This window comes from Pleurodeles waltl, chromosome 11, assembly GCF_031143425.1.
Source record: "Pleurodeles waltl isolate 20211129_DDA chromosome 11, aPleWal1.hap1.20221129, whole genome shotgun sequence".
Taxonomy (NCBI): Eukaryota; Metazoa; Chordata; class Amphibia; order Caudata; family Salamandridae; genus Pleurodeles; species Pleurodeles waltl.
Window position 1 is genome coordinate 816,216,572 of NC_090450.1, and position 21,112 is coordinate 816,237,683.

The following is a 21,112-nucleotide window of genomic DNA, read 5'->3' on the forward strand; positions in this document are numbered from 1 at the left end:
GGAGGTAGATCAAGCACTACAGTTATTGCAAAAAGGAAAAGAGCTGATCAAAAACCAGGCCCTGCCTACCGTAGACCCCGTTCAGGGTAGTCAAAGTAAGAGAAGAGTCAGATTCTGCAGAGTAACCCAGTGGAGTGAAGCAGAAAATGAGGCACTGTGGTCGTTGCAGCCGACGTGGCACACAGAAGGGAGCCTCCTCAGCTGGTGATAATAAATATTTTGATAGATAGCAGCTGCAAAAAAGACCACCGGCTTCATTAAGTTTGAGATGCCCCTCAGACCCTTCCACAGACACGTCCACATCTGAGCTGTTGTGAGGGGGGGCTGCCGCTGCAATTTCCACAGGTGCCAAAAAAACAACACAGGAAGAAAGCAAAGATGACATCTACAAATCTAGATTCATTTATTTCATGTACAAAACTCAAATAATTTATATAAATATATAAATAAATCAAGCTCCAAAATGGTATAAAAAGTTACAGAAGACATGGGTCAGCAAATGGTGAAAGTTGTTTCCCACACATGGATGGTAGATGACTGTAATTGACTTCTCACAGGAGAAGGAATATCTCAATTTTACAATTGCAATAATACATCATATACAATAATTCACAACAGAAAATACCTGGACCATAAACCTGGTGCTCTGATGACATGGAGTGAGGTGGCAACCACAGCTTGGTTTCAGAGCATGGACTTGTACTGTTCGTTCTATGGCTACCACTATGCAAAGTCAAATTTAGACAATTCTTGGGTAAAATGAGTTCCATCTGGGGCACAGGCATACCTTTCCACTGAACGATACAGTGTGCGTTTAAAAATACGAATGTCAGCACGATGCGCACAAAATGTGCATTTTTTAAAAAATATAAGACCTCTCCCTCAAATGACAGGACAGGTTGTAAGAAGAAAGAGTTGAAAAGGACAGGTTGTAAGAAGAAAGAGTTAAAAGGGAAAAGCAAAAAAATATCTGATGTTAAAAACTCCCCCTATTTATAAAATTAAGCGTGTTGTCAACAAATGGTAGTTTGTGTTTTTCGTATGGAAAATTATTTCTCAGAGATTTTTACTGCTTTGAATATACCTGCTTTTGATGTCTGACGGCCTTGTGGACGCACTGCTGTGGCGTGCAGACATTTCTGCGCCGGGAGAGTTGAATACCACTTCAGAAGCCATGACAGACTTAGAAGCACCCCTGATTGGTCCTCTAAGCTGAGCGGGATGTAATTTACACAAAAGTAATATTGAACAATATATCACAGATGGTGGAAATGGGAACGAAAAGCCGCACTGTCAAATAACACAAATATAACAGCCTCAGGTTGCACCACATTTAGTAAGCAAGATGGCATTTCAACTGGGTCTGAGGAATGGGACTCCCGCAAAAACACTATGGAAAAATTGAGATCAAATGATACATTATACTGCACAATCTTTTAAAGATAACTGGGGAAAAATGTTCTCTACCCAGACAGCAAGACTAACTAATGAAATAACTTAATTCTTTGTATGTGTTGCCGAGAAAACTGGAGGCCTGCTACAAAGAACACCGGGTGCACAACAGGCAAAAGGTATTTGTGCCACAGCAAATTCAGAGTCTGTCTGATACACTGTGGAAATTGTAAGTGAAAATCCTTCTCCAGGAGAAATAACACTATTTTAAAATATTGTACTAGGGGATAATATTCTATTCAGCCTCCCAAGCGTGCTTAAGGTGTCAGTTTGTCTATGGTAATAAGTGATGCTCAAATAGTCCAGGGCTGTTCATTATGTCAAGACGGGGGTTGTGGGATGGGGGTTGACATGGGCTCGCAATGCGAGTTATGTTGCCTATGGCTATTCCACTTATCATTTTAGATTCTTAGCCTTACAGGCTTGGTCTCAGACAGAAGAATTATGCCTCAAGGCATAGGTAGTGCCATTGATCACAAGTATGTAAAACACACTCTTCTATGCAAGCAGCAATATTGCTCGCCCATCTGCTAAGATGTAGAGCAAGCACCCCCGTGCCAGAATTCATACTTTGTATTTGATTTAGATAGAACAAGTCAGAACTATAGTTTTTGCTGCTGCAAAACAATACAGACTGCTGCAAACTAATGGAGAAAAGCAGCACACCCAGACAACAAATAAGTGCTATAGGATCTTATAGCGAGCTACCTATACAATTTGACTACATTTCTCCTGAATGCATAATTTGTCACACAGTTTTTTGTCACATTTTAGGCTACAATTCTTATGTAATGATCTGCAAGCTTTTTCCCACCAGCAGGGTCTACAGGCATGGTAGCCATTCAGAATCTCTTATGGGTAGTGCTTAATTTGTGCTGGTGGTTGCCCATGGTGCCCACCAGAACTCATTTCTGGGGAGCAGCAGTTATTTTTCTGCATAAGACATTTATAGAGAGCAAGAGGGGAAAAAAGCACAAAAGGGAAAGATGAACAAAAAGAAATACGAAAAAGTCTCAAATGGAAAAAGAGGGAACCTGCAAGAGTGACATAAAGGGACAGGAATTGTCTGGTAGTGGATTAAAGAGGCATGCGGTGGGTTCAAGACTACACAGCCTTGGTATTTGGCATGCTGACATTTAACAGCTTCAGTCGAGCTGGGGAAAGCCTGCACATATTCGTTTAGAAATCAAGCACTGATTATGGCTAGCCAACTGGCCTCCCAAGAGCCACCTACAGGTTATTAGCCAGGAGGAGATGTAGATGCCATGCGTTTGTGAGGCAAACACCACCTACAACTGGCACATTTATGTAGGGAGCATGCAAGGCATTTCCGTGTCAGATAGTATATACAAAAATATTATAATAGTTATTATTATTATTATTATTACTTTACAAATAAATACAATAAATAAAAACAGTAATGAGTCACGAGAATGAGGCAGTCATTTCCCAGACTACACTGGCTCGCTTGTGTAGTTTCTCAATAGAGAAAGTCCCTGATTTTGCAATGCTTTGGCACTAGATTCTCACTTGTTCGGGCTTCACACTACTTCCAGTGAACAGTCAAGTGAATGGAGGGTGAGGCTGCATGACACCGTTTTTCTGGCTGCTCTCTTTTTTGGCATAGGCAACTCTTTTATCAAGTTGCTCCGGCAGACCTGTTTCCTTATGGAAGTTAAGGAATGTCTCAGCACTACTCGGCCATTTGAAGCTGGAAAGGAGACATGACTCAAAAGGCAAAAGTGCACTGTCATATAACAGAACACATACAAAGTTTAAACAGTTTAGAGAAAATATTTTTTTCTCAAATTTTATGCCTGCGTCTAGGGGGTGTATTTTTTGGTACAAGGCCTTGTTTGTTAGTAGCATGCTTCACCCACGAGTTTCATCCTGGTTCCTATAATCCAGGGTAGGCTCAACCATGTTCCCAGGGAGTACTTTAGATAGTTTCTTATCTAAAGTCCTGAGTCCCCCGACATGACACTATTTAAAATGCTCCCTGGAAGATGGTTGACCACATCATGGTCCGAACAGATATTCTCTGTGCAATTTGAAATTATAGAAGGGGCACACATGTGTGTACTGGCCTTGAATGGGAAGTGGGTAATGCAGGCATAATTAAAAAGATTCATCCGAATGTAGTCCATGAACACCTTCTCCTGTCATATGTCCTCTCTCTGTATTTTTATGTTCATTGACAAACCACAGTCATCTGAGGTTTATACCTAGGGTCAAAACTATGTTTAAGCTTTTTTTACGACACATTTCACTGCCCAATACCCAACCACGTAAAACAACTAAAATAATAAACAGGGGTCTGAGCCTTTTTTAAAAAGACCAGATTTGAAAGGAAGAAGTTGAGATTGAAATAATTAATAACACCTTTGGTAATAGTTGTATAAAAATTCATAAATAAAATAAATAACATCTTGATAAGATTTTGTCCCCCCCATGCAGAGCCCACCCAGAGAGCTTCCTCCAGTCCCTTCCTTTTCTGCAGTGTCATGCACATACAGACACATTCACAGTCCTCCACAGTATTTTAAGAAGAGGAGGTCCTCATGGAGAAAGAGGAGGTTTGTAATTAGTGGAGTTTTGTATGTTCCTTGTGTTACGGCTATGTCAGTTCCAAAGAGATCACCAGAGCCCTGCTCTGATCCAGTATGGACAGTTCTTTGGCTTTTTCTGTGCAAATGCCAACCAGGCCCAACCTTTCTTAGCTTCTGATATCAGACACGATTTAGCATCTTATGATAGACTGGCTGTGGGTTATCAGGGTTCTCTAATTGCTATGCTGGGTGTGTGGCTTGGACGTAGGCACTGAAAAAGACAACACAATCATATGTTTACTCATCAAACAGTGTCTCACAGTGTCGGAATTTTGCAGCCAATATTTCCCTCTATCTCTGTGTTGTCAGTAGCTTAATCTGTGACCAAGTCGATATAAGTGTGTCTGAAGATCAGCCACTTCAGATATAAATTGTGTGTACTTATGCAATACTCTACAGCCTTTTTTCTTCTGATCAAAAATTTGGCGAGCCGGCTTTCCATAGTATATATCCACTGAGGTCACATGAAAATGGTTGCAGAGACGGCAAGTCAGGTTTGAGATGACTGCCTTGATGATGGCAGTGGTGTTACCCAGCAGGTCAAGCAGATCTTGAGCATTTGAATTAAGTATTGTCTGCTCTTGGGTGATGTTGCCAAGCGTCGACTTCAGGTAGGCAAAAATTTGGAAGAGTTGCACAACTCTCTCTCTGTGGTTGGCCCGACTGGCATTGAAGGTAGGAAAGTCAGTGCTGTGTGGATTGCAGAGGACATGCATATCTTCGGGGCTGAACTTTTGATAGGAAACCTAAAAGAGGAAACATTGGTTATTTTCTTTTTAGCACTGCTACTTTAACATACACCTACCTCATGCCCAAAACAAACATAAATCTACTTCATGCCTAAGGCAAACATACATCTACTTCATGCCCCAGGGGAGACCTAATACCATCATATACTTGGGTATTTCAGGTTGAAATACATTGTCCATAGATTTCTGCTCACACACAGACATCGGAATGTCTTCTATATTGAAGGGGTGTTGTGCCAGATTACCATCTGATTTAAGTATAATGTACTAAATATAATTTACAAAAATACCGCTCATCTAATTGGGATTAATATTAGAAAATCTAAACCCAATGGAACGATATTTTGTAAAAGATCCTAAGGACACTATATTTATGTCAGAAGATGTTTCTGACTATGATATTCTGATGTGCAACCCATGGACAGAAGGAAATAGAGTCTGTGTGTTCTTATGCATATCTGCAATAGCGTATACATGTGTGCACACATAAACTCCATCATGGGACCATTTTGAAGAACACAGTGGGGTCTTGCCCAACTGCGCAACGCAAAAATTATCTCTGGTCCAGAGAACTGTAAGGTCTAATCAACTTAACCATTAGCAAATCTTTTACGTATTTGGAAGTGTGCGCTTATCAAATATTTAGGCCCATATTTATACATTTTTAGCACCGCATTTGCGCCGCCTTTTAACGCAAAAGCGGCACAAACTTACAAAATACAATCGTAAGTTTGTGCCGCTTTTGCGTCAAAAAATGACGCAAATGCGCTGCAAAAAAAGTATAAATATGGGCCTTAGTCCTTAAACATTTACCTTGGTGATGGTTCACTGTTCAACATTTATGTGTACTTCCAAGTATCTTTGGACAAGGGCAGTGCGTGTTTGTGTGTGTGCATGAGGGCATGTTCAAGTTTCTGGACAAGAGAACGAATGAGTCTTTTCTCACAACATGTGAAGAAGAAAAAACAACGAAAAAGGCTCCCAGGCATTCTCAGTTTATGTGGCGAAAGTTTACAATAAAAAGTACCATTAAAATACCAGCAGCGCTCTAAACTGTCTGTTTAAGCATCTGTTTTGACTTACTCCCTAGTGAAAGAAAACTTTCATACATGCCACTACAGAAAGTGAAGCAATCGAGACACTGTGGGGGGAATGTTTTGCCGGCCTTGTGCGAACCTGTCTGAGTAGAAGAGGATTTCCACTTGGCTTGTAAAATTGCATCATTTAAAGAGTCATATCGCACGCAATGAGGATTGTTCATCATCACGGGGTTTGACGGTGCGTGTGTATCTTCTTCAAAACTGCAAACCAACCTGCAACAAAGACATTACTGTGTGTACATATAGGGCCTGACTACGACCTTGGCGGATGGGATACTCCGTCTCAAATGTGACAGATATCCCGTCTGTCATATTACAATTTCTATTATATCTTATGGAACTTGTAAAACGGTATCCCATCCTCCAAGGTCGTAATCAGGCCCATAATGCCATGTGTATGTATATTTGTCTGCCATGTATATATGCATATGAGTGTGTATATGTTTGTATGTTTTTGTGTATTTGTGTGCACATGTGTGTTGTCCGCTGTGTTTGTGACCGCCAGCATCTTATCCTTAAAAAAGTGCATCATGTGAAAGGTTCATGGATATCTGTGTGGTGTGTTTGTGCCTAGTAGCTTCTTACCCCCTAAAGCAGTGGTTCCCAACCTTTTGACCTCTGTGGACCCTCACTTTATTATTACTGGAACCCGGGGACCCCCACTAAATCATTTTTGGAACCCAGGAACCCCCACTGAGTCATTGCTGAAAGCTGGGAACCTAATCTGTTAATATTATTTAATTTTCTAACAGGTTGGGAACCACCTCTGTAAAGAAAACATCTTGTGAAAAAGAGCACACATATGTGGTTGTGTGTTCCCCCGGCCCCTTACTTTGTAAAGAATGCGAGTTGTGAGAAATGCGCGCAGTAAGGGAGTCATTACTGAAAGCTGGGAACCTAATCTGTTAATATTATTTAATTTTCTAACAGGTTGGGAACCACCTCCGTAAAGAAAACATCATGTGAAAAAGAGCACACATATGTGGTTGTGTGTTCCCCCCGCCCCCTTACTTTGTAAAGAATGCGAGTTGTGAGAAATGCGCGCAGTAAGGGAGGTTGGGGATGGGGTGCTCACCACAGCCTCTGCATGTTCTGGGGCTTGATATAGCTGCCCAAAGGTTATTCCTCACTGTGGAGTCAACCAAACAGTAGCAAACTGAAAGCAGGATCTGAAAAGCCATTGTGGGAATTGAAAGCAGTTAGAAGTCCAAAATGTCAGAAGGTGGTGCAAAGTCCTGATAGGGCGACCAACTCGCTACAGGTCATGAAGGATACTGCCTCCTTTCCTGAACTTTAAACCTACAGCCAGGGGAATGGCTTGATGTTGGGGGGTGGTTTAAGCTACAGATTTCATAACAGTCACGTTGGCCTAACTTGTTCAAATACATTAAGAGAAGCAGGACACAAGGGGGACTTAAGAGGCAGCGGAAAGAGAGAGTAGTGATAATTGTTATGGGTACTGAAAACACAGTAGTTTTCAAACTAACCAAGTTTCGAGGCAGAGAGGAGAGAGAGAGAGACAAAGAGAGAGTATGTGTGTGTGTCAGTGTGTGTTTTTGTGAATGTGAGCATGTAAAAATCCAGGGTGAAATCTAACAGACACCTCACAATACCCAACTGAAAGCACATGAGCCCTACTATTTACTACATAATACACTTTTCAATTTTTTAGGGGGGGTAACACCCCAAACACCCCCTCTGAAGCTATGCCTCTGGCTAAACATTCTGGTATTCAGGTGTGTTCAACTAATTAGCATAACAAGATACAACACCCGGAATGCATGTAGTTATCACACAAATGTCCAGGACTGGAAACCGTGTCTGTAGTGACCTGAAAGTAGGAGTTTACTCTACGTTTTAGCACTATATGATCTAGAGTGATCTGGTATGAGTGTTTGATGCGCCACATTTCATGAATTCCTTTCCTAAAAGTCTTTGGTCCTAGAGGAGCACTGACAGTTCCTCAGATGAACCAGTATCATGAAGGTGTTTGCTGTGGATGCAGGCGTCTCTGGAACAAATGGCACGTGCCACCTTTGAAGTCTGAGAGAAGATTGTTGAGCGGCACGCTAACCTCCAGTATTCTGAGGCATCATTGGTAACATCAGTTTTAATGGAAGTGAAAAAAGAAAGAATCAGTCGTAATGTAAATTTTAAATAAGCAAATCTGAAAGCAATAACCCTCCATAAGTTAAGACATCTGTGTATCTACCATATTACTAAGAATTGGGATCTATTTTAGAATATCGAGCACAAAAATATTGTGCTACAGATAGAATATCCAAAATATTGACTAATGAATAACATATTGACATATATGTCGGTTTCTTGAAGGAGAAGTGGATGCAGCTGTGGTCTGTCCAGTGGAGTTCGGTGGTGTGGCTGAAGGTGACGAGATTGTTGGTAGAAAAAATAGGGTTGAGTGTGTGTCCTGCGGAGTGGGTCAGTGTTGTGACGAGCTGTTTGAGGCCGAGGTTGGAGAGGTTGTCGAGCAGGGTGGTGGTGTTGTCGTTGGTGTTCTCGAAGTGGAAGTTTAAGTCCCCGAGGAGTATGTAGTCAGTGAATGGGAGAGTGTGTGTGCGTGCTGATGACATCGGTGATGGAGTCGCTGAACTGCAGTCAGGGGCCGGGGGGCCTGTAGATTAGGGTCCCTCAGAGGGTGGTGTTTGGCTCAGTGTGGATCTGGAAGTGCAGGTGTTCGGCGGTGCTGAGGTTGTCTTTGGTGCTGGTCGTGATCCTGAGGGTGTTCTTGTGGACGATGGCAATGCCTCCTCCGGTTTGTTGGAGCGGTCCCTGTGGGTGATCTTGTAGCTGTCCTGGATAGCTATGGCGATCTCAGGCCATGAGGAGGGCTTCATCCAGGTCTCGGTCAGGAAGGCGACGTCTGGGGAGGCTGAGTCGAGTAGATTCCATAGCTCTACTGCGTGATTGTGGACGGAGCGGGTGTTGAGGAGGATACATCTGAGATGGTTGCGTCCTGCCTTGGTGGGTGGGTCGTTGGTGTGGAGGCTGGTGAAGGTGCAGTTCCGGCAGGAGTAGGGTCGGCTGGTGGTCTGCGGGGAGGCTTGAAGGCAGGCGGGAGAGCAGCCGGTGTTGAGGGTGCGGAGGGTGGCGTCGTCGTAGTGAAGACGTGGGTGGCAGCGGTGGGGGGGAGACGGGAGCCAGGGGTTCTAGCACTGAGCACGGTCCAGGCATAGGCGGGCTTGTCTTTGGCATGGCCGCGCAGCGGCTGCCATTAAGTAGGGAGGTGGGGGAGGAGAGGACAGCTGGGAGGCGAAAGCACGGGTGAAAAACGGTGCGAAAAATAGCGCGGGCCGCAAAAAGATGGCGGGTTGAGGGGGCAGCAGCGACGGGGAGGGACAGAGGGGGGAGAGTGAAAGTGAGAGAGAGAAAGTAGAGTGAGAGAAAAAGGAGGAAGAGAGTAGGGAAGCAAAAGGAGCACAAAGGGACAGAAGAGCAGAGCAGAGAGAGGAGGAGAAAAGGAGGAGAGAGGCAGAAGGTAGCCTAGTAGGAAAGCCCAGCTCTCCCACTAGACACCAGGGATGAGGCGCAGGTTCTGCCTGCGGGTGGAGGAGAGCCTTGTACTCCTGACAGGAGTCAGGAGTTCAGAGGAGCAAGGGAAAGGGCTCTACTCACCAGGTGGAGCCACGGGAGGCAGAGCAGTGCCCAGGAACCCAGCTTCCTATCCTTTTACTGGTTGACTTTATGTTTGTCTTTGACCATCTACAGTGCTCCCCTGCCTTTTCTGTTAGGTTCACACTATAGAAATACCATATATATACATCTACAGTGCACCCCTGCCTTTTTTGTTAGGTTCACGCTATAGAAATACCATATATATATACCACTCATGGGAGGAGCTAGGGGCATTTATTCTTAACTCCTAATTAACGTGAGAAGCCAGAACTGATTATGTATATCATGATGCCTCACCCCTCTATCAACAATGGTAATACATAGCTGAATAGTATACCACTCTCTGTGTACCTGCATATAAGTTTTACGGTGTGGCACTTTTTCATGTATATAAACTAGGATAAAATGTTTCACACTTTTTGCAGTAAAGTAAGAGCACATAGAAGAGCCCTGTGACTATTAACTGTGTTTTTGTACAGTTGCTCTAACTACTACATTATTGGGCCCCATTCATTTTCACTGTCATGGTGCATTTATAATATGGGCCAATCGAGAAAGAGTGGAAGAGAGTACAAGAGAAAGAAGGTGATGTTTAAGCACTTAGGGCCAGATTTAAGAAAAGTGGTGCAGCACCCACTGCAGCGTCACTTGTCTTGCACCTCTTATTGCCACCCTAAGGTCACCAGCTGTGCGCTGTATCTAAGATATGGCGCATCATGGCGGTAGTTAGGGAACTAGTGTAAAAAATTGTTACGCTAGTTTGGAGCTCTGCAGGATTAACATAAAAAATGTTGACGCTAATCTTGCAAAGCCCATTGAGACCCATTATGAATAATGGTGTGCCTCCTTTGAATCTCTTAGATTTCTTTGTGACATTTTTTTCAGCCCCTCTAATGAGGAAACACCCCCCTCTTTGCATACATTATGCCTGGCGCAGGCATAATGTGGCGCCCGGGATAACAAAGTGGCGCAATACATGCATTGCGCCACTTTGTAAATTTGGCGCAGCGATTTTGGCCTTGTTGGGCCACATTAGCGTCAAAAACAATGATGCTAATGTAGCGCAAGGGGGCACTAGGGGATCTTAAAACTACCCCTTAGTTTACTTTGTATTCATATATTAAATCTGTTGTTATCAGAGTGTGATGTCATCACTAGGAATACAATTATATTGGATTTGTGCTGGCGACTGCTTTGACACTGCACTAGGCTACATTTCTTGAGTGCTCCTAAACACATACTGATTTCGCACGGAGGTCATGGACTGAAAGGCCTTTAATTCCGTGATAGATTTTCATATTAGCCTGGCATGGAAGTTTAAGCATACTTCCTCTGTGATTCAAAACCAGTACAGCCAATGAGGCCTTAGCTTTGTGGCGTGTCAAACTTCTAAAGACAGCAAACACATTGCCATGCCTGGCTAAAGTTTAGGCCAGAGTTAAGGTTCATTACGTTTTAGCTGCATTTTTGCGGGAGAGCACGTGGGCCGGAAAGTCTCATTCTGGCCAATGAGTATCCCCACATCAAAAAACTGAAATTATGAGCTGTGTCACTGGAATGGGAAGTAACTAGCTAGTTCTGGGATTAATAGCTTCTTTTCCACCGTTTTTTCTCAGATTCTGGACAAATCAGCTGAGATTTTCTACTTGCTCAGAGCAGGCAGATGTCAGAGAAGGGCCCGGAGGACTTAGGGCCATATGTACGAACACATTTTCCCATAGACACAGAATGGGTAAAACCCTTTGCTACATCTGGCCCTTAGTCCCTGTTACTCCAGTGGTCTCGCCGGGTACGAGTCTGCACACGGTGAAACTAGGCACAATGTGTCTAGGCCCAGAATTATTAGGTCTAGAGACAGTGGGCTATCTAAAATGGGCCGGAGCAATATCCCACCAGGAGATGGATACGCATTTCATAATGAAAGTCTGACTACAAGTGCCTCATGCACTTCAATGCTGACATCCCTTGGCGCCAATGTACTCACACAAATATAACACCAACTAATATAATTCCAAGTAACTAGGGCCCAGCAAGCACAGGGTAAATACCTGTGCAGCCGGGCAGCTTTGTAGCGACTATGAGAGGAGGATGCAGGCGTGCCTTCATTCTCGTATTTGGAACTTTATTCCAGTTGTGTTCCGGCTGGAAATATTATTTAGCATATTTATATCTAAACGCAATATGAACCTGCTTAAATCTACAACTACCAAATGAGAGATCAGTGTCTGGGGAAGACTTGTATGAGTGCGGTACCGGTTCCTGCCTCACCTTAACTCTCTCACTCAGCATAGAGGCTTCTTCGAATTCAGTCTGCAAGATGAACCTCCCCAGTGACTTAAATGAGAGTAATCAGTCTGCAGCATCCATGCCGTGTCCGTACAATCATGCCACCTTAGAGCACCCTCTCGCAGCACATAGACTTACGTAGGTCTGGAAGAGAAGATTCGCCGACACATTGAGCATCTTGAACTGTCTGTGGAGCTGAGCCGGGATGTTGTCTCCACAGTGGTGCAGACCTTGGCAGATGGAGCTGGAGGAATAATTGGGCAGTGCCCGGGCAGCCACCAGCTTCAAGTGATGCAGAAGGAGGATTGGTATGGCTCCTGTACACGGAGAACAACAGAAGTCAGAGGCACACAGAGAAGAGCAGTCAAGCAGAGTAGACATCTGTGCGACAACAATTAGAGCTTAATTGGATGTCACAGGCACTTGTATCAGCATTGCTATCGCTAGTGTATCTGCGTAAACCACACTATCTGCAAGTTATCATGACGAGATGGGAGTGAAGTACATGGCGTAGTATGGCAATAGCCTTATGCCATGGCACATTAGTGCACTGTAACACTGAAACTAATGAGGACAACGCTATCTGCAAGTGTCAATAGGAGTGTAGTCGAAAAAACTGAGGTATGTTACTTTGGTGGGTCTGTAATGGGGAACAGTATTTCAGAGTGATCTGGTGAATTTGCTGCAGGCTACATTATTTCAAAATACCACGAAGCGCTTGGAGTGCAGCACATTGTTTTATAGCGCCATCTAGAAAGTTTTTGTGAGCTTGATACATAACGTTCTTTTGCGTGGTGCATGGAGCACACTAATGTCAAATTCTCTACTGGTTTAAAATGTGACACTGTGCAAGCGTGGGACTGCTGAAAGTAGTATGAGCACACTTTCTGTTTGTGCACTGTGAGATTACTGTTGCCCACATTAAAGTCTAGATTAGGTTAGTGTGAGGTCACATAGATTTATTTCGAAGTAATATAGGAACATTTACTTCACATTGCTACTGTGCCAGTGGAATTGATGTGAGGCACAAATGGCACAGGAATAGAGGCAGCTGGATATGCAACCTGGCTTAGACATGGTCAATGGTGCGTTTAGCATGAAACATTCTATTGCATGCAACCACATTAAGATTAACACAATGTATACTGTGCGACAGTTCAACTGTGCTAGTCCTACAAAGCATACTTTCCTAATTAAATTAATTATTGTACTGCCCACATTTACACCTCTTCCCCCAACAATTCCAAACCATAGTGGCACAATCCATTAAAAAAGTGTTATCTGTTTTGGAAGAGTAGAGAAATTCTGGCCTTGACACAGAGTGATCATTGTCATTACAGTAAATAAGGGGAAGGTGGGGTGTGCACATTGACAGGCATTGTAAACCTATTACAAAACATTCTGTTAGGTAGTAGAATACCTATTGTTTGAAGCTTTTAGAAATGGCAGAAGTGTTACTTAAATGGCTATAACATTTTTTATTATTCCTACTACCCAAGGTGTAACTGCCCACCACCAACACATGGTATTTAGTCAGGGCACCTCACAGACAAAAAGGAGTAATGATGTAAAGGGGCAAAGATTTTCCCTCGCAAACGTGTGCCAAATTTTTCAGAATTTAACAGTATTTGAGAAGGCCTTGCAGTTTACAAAAAGACTGCAAGAAAAATATCTCACACAGTAGGCTTTGTGCAAAAATTCTCATCAAAATCCCCTCTTAGGGCCTCATTATGAGGCTGGCGATCTTTAGACCACCAGCCTCACGGTGGCGGTCAGACTGCTGCCCTCCAGGTGATCTGACCACCACACTGCGACCCTGGCAGTCAGACCACCAGGGGACCACCGTCCCCGCCAGGAACATGGTTCCCAAAGGGTTGACGGCGGTCGGACTCGTGGTCAGCCACGGCGGTGCTAAATTCAGTGCCACCTTGCTGATCACAAGTCCCCTTTCTTCCAGCCTTTTCATGGCAGTTTAGCTGCCATGAAAAGTGCAGGGGGCCATACGGGGGCCATGAACTGCCCACGACCATGTCGTGAGCAGTGCATGGGACCTCCTGACCAACACCCTCAGAATGCGCGGTGTCTATTTTGCAGACAGCGTGCATTCCAAGGGTGCTGTTGTGCTATGGTATCGCCAATACCGTACCACTGTTCCAGCCAGGCTGACAGGCGGGAATGTTGTAATATGATGTTCCCACCGGTCAGCCCGGTGGGAACATCATAAAATGACTAGGGGTAAGGCCGCTGGATTGACGGTGGTCTCATACCTGCGAGTTTGGCGGTCGGCTCGTCTGAGTGCCAAACTAGGAAAAACTTTCAAAGAAGGAATTCCAACATGCTGACAAAGATATGTAAAGTTTACAAAATGTTACAACCTTACGATTCGAATCGCTAAGTTTGTTTTAATTTTGGGTGAGGTTAAAGTTTTGCCTATCTTGATTTAGCTTGTGACTGTTAATGTAATCAGTGCCGTAGTAATGGTGCCATGGGCACTAGTGCAACAAGGAAATGCCCCTCTCACCACTGGTTGAGGAGAAAAGCACCATAATTATCAGGGTTCAGTGGCCCCCACAAGCCTCCCAGCTTCGGTGTCACTGCTTGTGACACTCTATTGAGTGGGATACAAACTTGAATGTACTGCATTTTCTATTTCGATGATTAGGGGTTTAAGAAGACAAGCATCTAAAACTTCTTTATAGAAGAAAATCTAAATAGGAACATAAAATAACACTAATAGTCAAGTCAGTTCCTGGAATCTTGGTTTCATCTTAAAGGACTGCTCTTTAGAATTCAACCGCAATGAATAATCTGGTTACCATTGATAACAGGCACAACCAGTTGTTAATGGCAGAAACTTCCGTTCCCTTCAGGGCTAGTTCAAACAGGCATTAGGAACAGAGCTTCACTGTAAACTCGTGTGAGCACTTTGAAAGCCCAGTCCTTAATTTGTGAAATAACAAGTGCAGAGATCCAAAGAATTTCGTAGGGACCTGCCAGCAGTGCTGCCAAATGCCAGAGTTACCAAATAACATTGCAGCTTAGCTCTGATTCCACCTTTTTGCTCTTTACTCCAGCCTGCCGCACGTCCTCTCCCTTTATCTCACTGTTCTAGTTTCTTCAAATGAAACGAGACTCCGAGAGAACTAAACAACCCACATTCATATTGCCTGGCTCGTGGCCAGTTTGGTTATCCCTGGAAAACCCAAGAAGCAAAGTCGCTCAGGTTTGCCTGCAGAGCGAATTTGGACAGATGAATATAAAAAAAGATGAATGTATCAAGTGTTTAATTTCATTTAATATTTCCACCAACCCCCGTTACTGCACAAAGTAGGAGATAAAACGATAGTTGTGGCATACGCCATTTGTTGCTTGCAGACACGCCATATCAGTTAATTTCCCACTCAACGTAGCCTCATTTAGAAGTAACTGCACCTGAAATTTGAGGCATTTTCACTTAGAATAAAGGTTTAGTAGTCTCTGCAATGAATTGCACTAGCATCTGCAGAGAATAGTTTTTTTCTACCCAAAGTGGTATCATAAGATGACCTATAGGTTTCCACACCTGCTTTTTGTGGGCACTGTGACACACAAGACTCCCAAAAGAAAAGTCTCACTGGGAAGATGCATGGAGGAGACCAGCTCTGTCCAATGGCACCGTTTTCCACCAGACTTGATATCTCCTCTAAGCACCCACTGTAGTTCCTCAGAAACCCCCACATTACACTTCCACCAAGGACATAGGTAAAAAAAAAATCAAAGCAATTTTATGCCAAATACAGTGCTGTTCAGTAGCCATTTGGTAGTATGCCCCGAGAAGAAGGGGTCAAATCTGTGCAGTAAGTTAACGTACATATATGTAACTAATACACGTTTGACTAAGTTGCGCAAATACAATTGTCATGCAAGCCTCCTTGAACAAACACTCCTGTAGGCATATTAAAGTAGACTCTGATGCCATCCCTACCTCCCTCCCTCCTGCGCTGAACCATTTACTTAATGCCGGGCCATAGTGCACCAAAAGTCAAGCGTACCGAGCAAGCTCAAATCTCTTTTAGGATGGATTATATGGAGACTGAGCATTAAAATAAATGCAATCAAGCGTTCAGTGTGCAATCCAATTTTCTAAATATATTTTCAAACACCCATCGCAAATACAGGCTTTCCTGAAGAGAAACTGTAAATGTCCCATTCAAAGCCGTCCAAAGAGAAGTATTTTTCTGCAGCAGCAAATCAGATATGTAAAAAAGCGCGTGCTGCTCCCTTGCGGATGAGTTGGGCTGAGGGTCCTTCAACTGCTCTAGTCCCTCGAAGAAGCAATCTCTGTTCCGCCTATCGAAAGGGAGATTTTCCTATGGCGCCCGACCTGCCGGTTAACTCACCTCAGCAGTGCATATAACTTCATGCGCATCATGTTTCTTCTGAGTCCTCATTCACGCCGCTTCCTTTCCGACAAGGATGAAAAGGGAAGGAGTGGTGCACTGTGTCATCACCTACAAATCACACAGAGCCCTCCGGGGATTTGCAGAGTGCGCCTGAACTCCAGACGCGGTAAAAGAGGAAGCCCTCAGCTGCCAAATTCTGCTGCCAACAGAACTCGGCGCCGCAGGGTAGTGTAATGACGTCACTTCCGCCGCTCAGTAAGGATCATGCCCAACTCTTACCCAAGACTGGGCATAGTTGCACAAAGCATATAAAAAAGTTTATATATTTGTATTTAAGTTTCTTAATATATTCGTCTTTTAGTTTCTCAGACAGAACGAAAATGGTCTTACCTGACAAGAAGTGCATGGCGAGCAGCAGATTACAGAGGGGACTTGGAGAGGGAGCCCAGCACCAAGGAGATTCTGAGTGGTTCTTGTTCAAGTTGGGAATTTGGCTCATATATATACACACATACACACACACCCAGTGAGCTGAAGTAAATATAAAAAAAAAACAGCTTGAAGGTCTCCCTGCGGTGACTAGCAGGAAGTAAACTGGAAAATATGAATGAGGGGCAGTATTCGTGATGTCATTAACCTGATGTGTGTGGTTAACATAATTTCCTTATTCTAAAAGTTAACTTTCTAATTTCTGAGTAGTAGAAAACAAGTGGAAGTGGGAGGAAACAAAAGTGGGCGGTAAAAAAGATAAAACACTCAAAAATGTCTCAGCTATCTGAACTTTACCACAAACAGCTCTTCGTAGCTTTCACAGCCCCTGAACGTAAGGGAGATTCTTCTGCATTGACTCATCCCAAGTGCTGGAATACTATCTCGTAACTTTCTTTTCCCATAGTCATGTGGCAAACATGATTAAACTTTGTGGTGTGTTATGTTGACCAGTCTTCCTCTGTGAATTCTCCCAATGAGCGGGTGTTGCAAGGACTGAGACAAGGCTTGTGGGAAGACCACCACACATACTATATTGTCAACCTGTCGAGCTGTGATCAGGCTTATTTCGTATGAAAAAGATAAGATGATCCAGCTTGAATTTTAAGTTGAAAAGCATTGGACTCAGTATTTTTGGTTATCACAGGGTTTTAGTCACACTCTTACACCCCCTACCTTCCTCTACGCTCTACATATGATACTTGGCTGAGTGGGGACAGATAACAGTGCATTATGGACACAAAAACAGCCTGGCCCCATTCACTTCTAGGCTCCCTTCAAGCCACCTAAAGGGGCGAAACCACACAGGTGAATGCCATGCTTCATTAAAGTGTAAAAGGCTGCTTTACTGTGACAGGTCTGAGTTCACACACTACCGCGTCAGGCTCAATTTCTTACAAAATACCACCACACTAGCCGGACTAATACCTAAGCACACCATTTCCCCTAGAAGACCATCTTCTGGGGCTTGACATCCCACACCTTTTCATCATCCAGTCCTCTTAAATATTATCTCCAGTCCTTGTTACCTCCCTTTGACCCACTCGTCCAAGCACCAGACATGTTGTCCTCTTCTTTAATAGACAGCTTGTCCATCATTCCATATCTGGACTTACCCCTCCTCCTTCCTCACCCTGGCCAATCCTTTTCTTAGGTTTCAACAGCCCACCTTGCTACACTGGGTCTAATATTCCATCTTTACTATTCTTAACTGCATGCAGGGATATGTTTGGAACTAGATATAATATGCATAGATTTGATGTGCAAAATGGATACGATAAAGTTTTATGAAAGTGTCAGCAGGGCAGAGGCATGCAGCCTCAGGGGGGCTTTGAAAGTAATTTTCAAAAATAAAACAAGTAATTGGGCCATCTATTTGACAAAGGCTGAGCAACCGTTCAATCTGGCCCCTTCCTATTCTACAGACCCTGCCATCACAAAAGCGGTATTGAAGAAAAAACTGAAAGACCTTGGCGTGCAAGCTTCTAGAGCCAAAGATATTTTAATAGTTAGAGATATCCGTGGAGCTGAGGGCTTGCATGAATCATATGCAACCACTAAATGCCAGCCCTATCTAAAAGCTAGGAGAGCGAGCGTTCCAGAACATCCTGCAGATGCGCCTTTGAGCCTTACCTGCCTGGGAATATCGATGGAAGTGGAAAACTGCATAAGGGCACATGCATGAATGCACGCTGTGTAAATACCATACTGAATGGATAAAACTTCTTGTATGCTGTTGCCCTTGTTTGGCGTCTGAACGGCAACTCCAGTTAAAACCTCTGTTCTTGAAACATGGGGTGAGAACATGTACTGAAGCTCTAAGCCTTATCTTTACCGCAGTGGTCCCCATGGAACTAGCCCATTTTGGAAAATTCTTTCATAAGCTGTGTTTAGCCTTACGCCAGGCAAGGAGTCAAACTAGCATGGGTACCCGTTGAGGGAGAGGGGCCCTTAAAGAAACAGCTTTGACGAGATGGCTTCTGCCACCCAAGCCATCCATTCCTGTCACCCAACGGCCCTGGATGACGAGCTTAGAGAGGCTCTATATGCACAGCAGTTCCATGGCTAGTGCATATTTTGTTGCGCTGTTCCTGGGGAATGTTGGAAATGGATCTGGGTCAGCAGGCAAACAATTAGTTGGTGCCCACAGAAGGTTGTATTACAGGTACTTACTTGTGTAACAGCTTGTGTTTAACATCTGGGGACCCCAGGGTGGGGCGATTTTCTGGGCTATATAGTATTTTACACTACATAGATAGAAGGTGCTATGATATGGCATCAGCTTTGGCATCTGAAGGGTTTTTCTTGTTTATTTTATATTTTTCACTTTTATTACTTTAATATGTTGTAATGATTTTAATTAATTAGGCAATAAAGATTCATTCATTCATTCATAATATTCTAAACTGTTGGACCTGGCCCTTTCTGCAGGGTTACCCAGATTTCTGCCTTCTTTTCAGAAGCTGTTTTTGTTAGCTTTTTGGATTCTGTGCAGTTTAGTCCTTCTAACTAGTAGCAAGGTGCCTGTACTTAAGTTCCTTTCTAAACATGGTACATTTGGTATATACCCAATTTGATTATTTAATGTACTTATAAGTCCTTAGTAAGTGGTACTACATCAATCAATGAATCAGGATTTTTAAAGCACGGCTAATCTTCTGACAGGGTATCCAGGTGCTTGCAGGTCCTGAAGGCTCATTCGGACAGCCAGGTCCTGAGGGCCCTATGGGATTCCAGAATTGAGGTGATGGTCTGTAGTTGCATGGGAAGGATGCACAAAAACAGGAGAAAAAGCAAGGAGAAAGCTGTGAAAATGAGAGAAAAACAAGGAGAAGGCACACAGAAAACGAGGGAAAAAGCAAGGAGGAAGCAAGGAAAACGAGTGAAAAGCAAGAAGAAGGTAAACAAAAACAAGGGGAAAAGTAAAGAGAAAGCAGTGAGAACTAAGGAAAACAAAGGAGAAGGCACACAAAAAATTGGGGAAAAGCAAGGAGAAGGCAGGAGCAAGAGCGTTGCAGCCGCATGGGGAGACCTGGGCCCTGCTCAATCGGGTCAGGCTGCAGTCTCCTTTAAGTAGGTCCTGGGAGGAGTGTGGGGCACTGGGAGGCAATGGTTGAGGCTATGTGGGAGGCAGGGAATAACAGGCAGCATGCAGGAGCAGCACTGAGGAAAAAAGCAAGGAGGAAGCAGTGAAAACGAAGAGAAAACAAGGAGAAGACACAAAAAACAGGGGAAAAGCAAGGAGAAAGCAGTGAAAACGAGGGAAAAGCAGGGAAAAGGAACACAGAAACCAGTGGGAAAAGCAAGGAGAAAGCAGTGAAAATCAGGGAAAAGCAAGAAGGCACATGAAAAACAGTGGAAAAAGCAAGGAGAAAACAGTAAGAATGAGGAGAAAGCAAGGAGAATGCACACAAAGAAAAGGGAAAAAGCATGTAGAAAGCAGTGAGAATGAGGGAAAAGCAAGGAGAAGGCACTCAAAAAACGAGGGAAAAAAGCAAGGGCAAGACAGGAGCAAGCGTGATGCAGCAGCAGCACAGGGAGAGCTGGGCCTGAATCCTACATTGCTTCATGTACCCTGGGCCTGTAAATACATGCTACTAATAGGCTGCAGCACTCTAATTTGTCATCAACCAAAATAGCACTGTAAAGTCTGTCATTGCAGTCTGTAGTACAGTTCTAAACTGATATTTCAAACTGGTAAAATAAACCTTTTGTCAGGCCTAAACCTTTCTTTTTAATAAGTACAGGTCACCCATAAGGAAGGCCCTAAATGTTCACAAGGCAGTCTGCATGGTATATTCAAAGTAGGCATGTGTACTTAAGTTTTACATGTCCTGGTAGTGAAAATCTCCCAAAGTCATTTGTCAGTGTAGCAAGGCTTGCTCTCCCATAGGCTAACACCGGGTTAGCTTCTTACACTTACCTTCAGCTTGGGAGCAAATAGAGCAATACCTCTTCCACTCATTTGAATTGTAATTTAAAAGCCTCTTTAATGGTAAAGTTGGTCTTTAAATTACTATTCTGAAAATGGCACTTTTAGAAAGTTGACATTTTTCTGCCAAATTCAAATGTGCCTTTCCGCCAGTGTCCAGGGTCACATGACTGTTAGCGACTCACCTGTGGTGTGATGTGTAGGGCCTTGGGTATGGGTAGGGTGTTCCTTTCCTGAGCGGGGTGGCCGGGGGGGTTGTATTCAACCCTTCCTTAGCTTCAAAGAGTAGCCTGTGGGCTGTACCCACCCTCTTTCTGACTTCTGAAGTTGCCTGCCCGGTCACTGGCAAATGCACCCAACACCTGGACCTGCCCGCCCTTTGCATCTTAGATGGATTGGAGCCAAACCGAGGGAAAGGGGAAGAACTGACCAGGACCGGTTTAGGGCTAGACAAAGATAGTGGCCCTCACAAACAGGC

General features: G+C 43.8%; 1 protein-coding gene across 1 annotated transcript; it reads right to left on the bottom strand.

Annotated features, from left to right (window-relative positions):
* Positions 1-379: 379 nt before the first annotated feature.
* Positions 380-16,388, bottom strand: LIF (LIF interleukin 6 family cytokine). Its single transcript, XM_069214617.1, has 3 exons — positions 16,212-16,388; positions 11,971-12,149; positions 380-4,807 (listed from the first exon to the last, which is right to left on the bottom strand). The coding sequence occupies exons 2-3, from the start codon at positions 12,007-12,009 to the stop codon at positions 4,367-4,369; spliced, it is 480 nt and encodes a 159-aa protein (XP_069070718.1). The 5' UTR covers positions 12,010-12,149; positions 16,212-16,388; the 3' UTR covers positions 380-4,366.
* Positions 16,389-21,112: the final 4,724 nt, after the last annotated feature.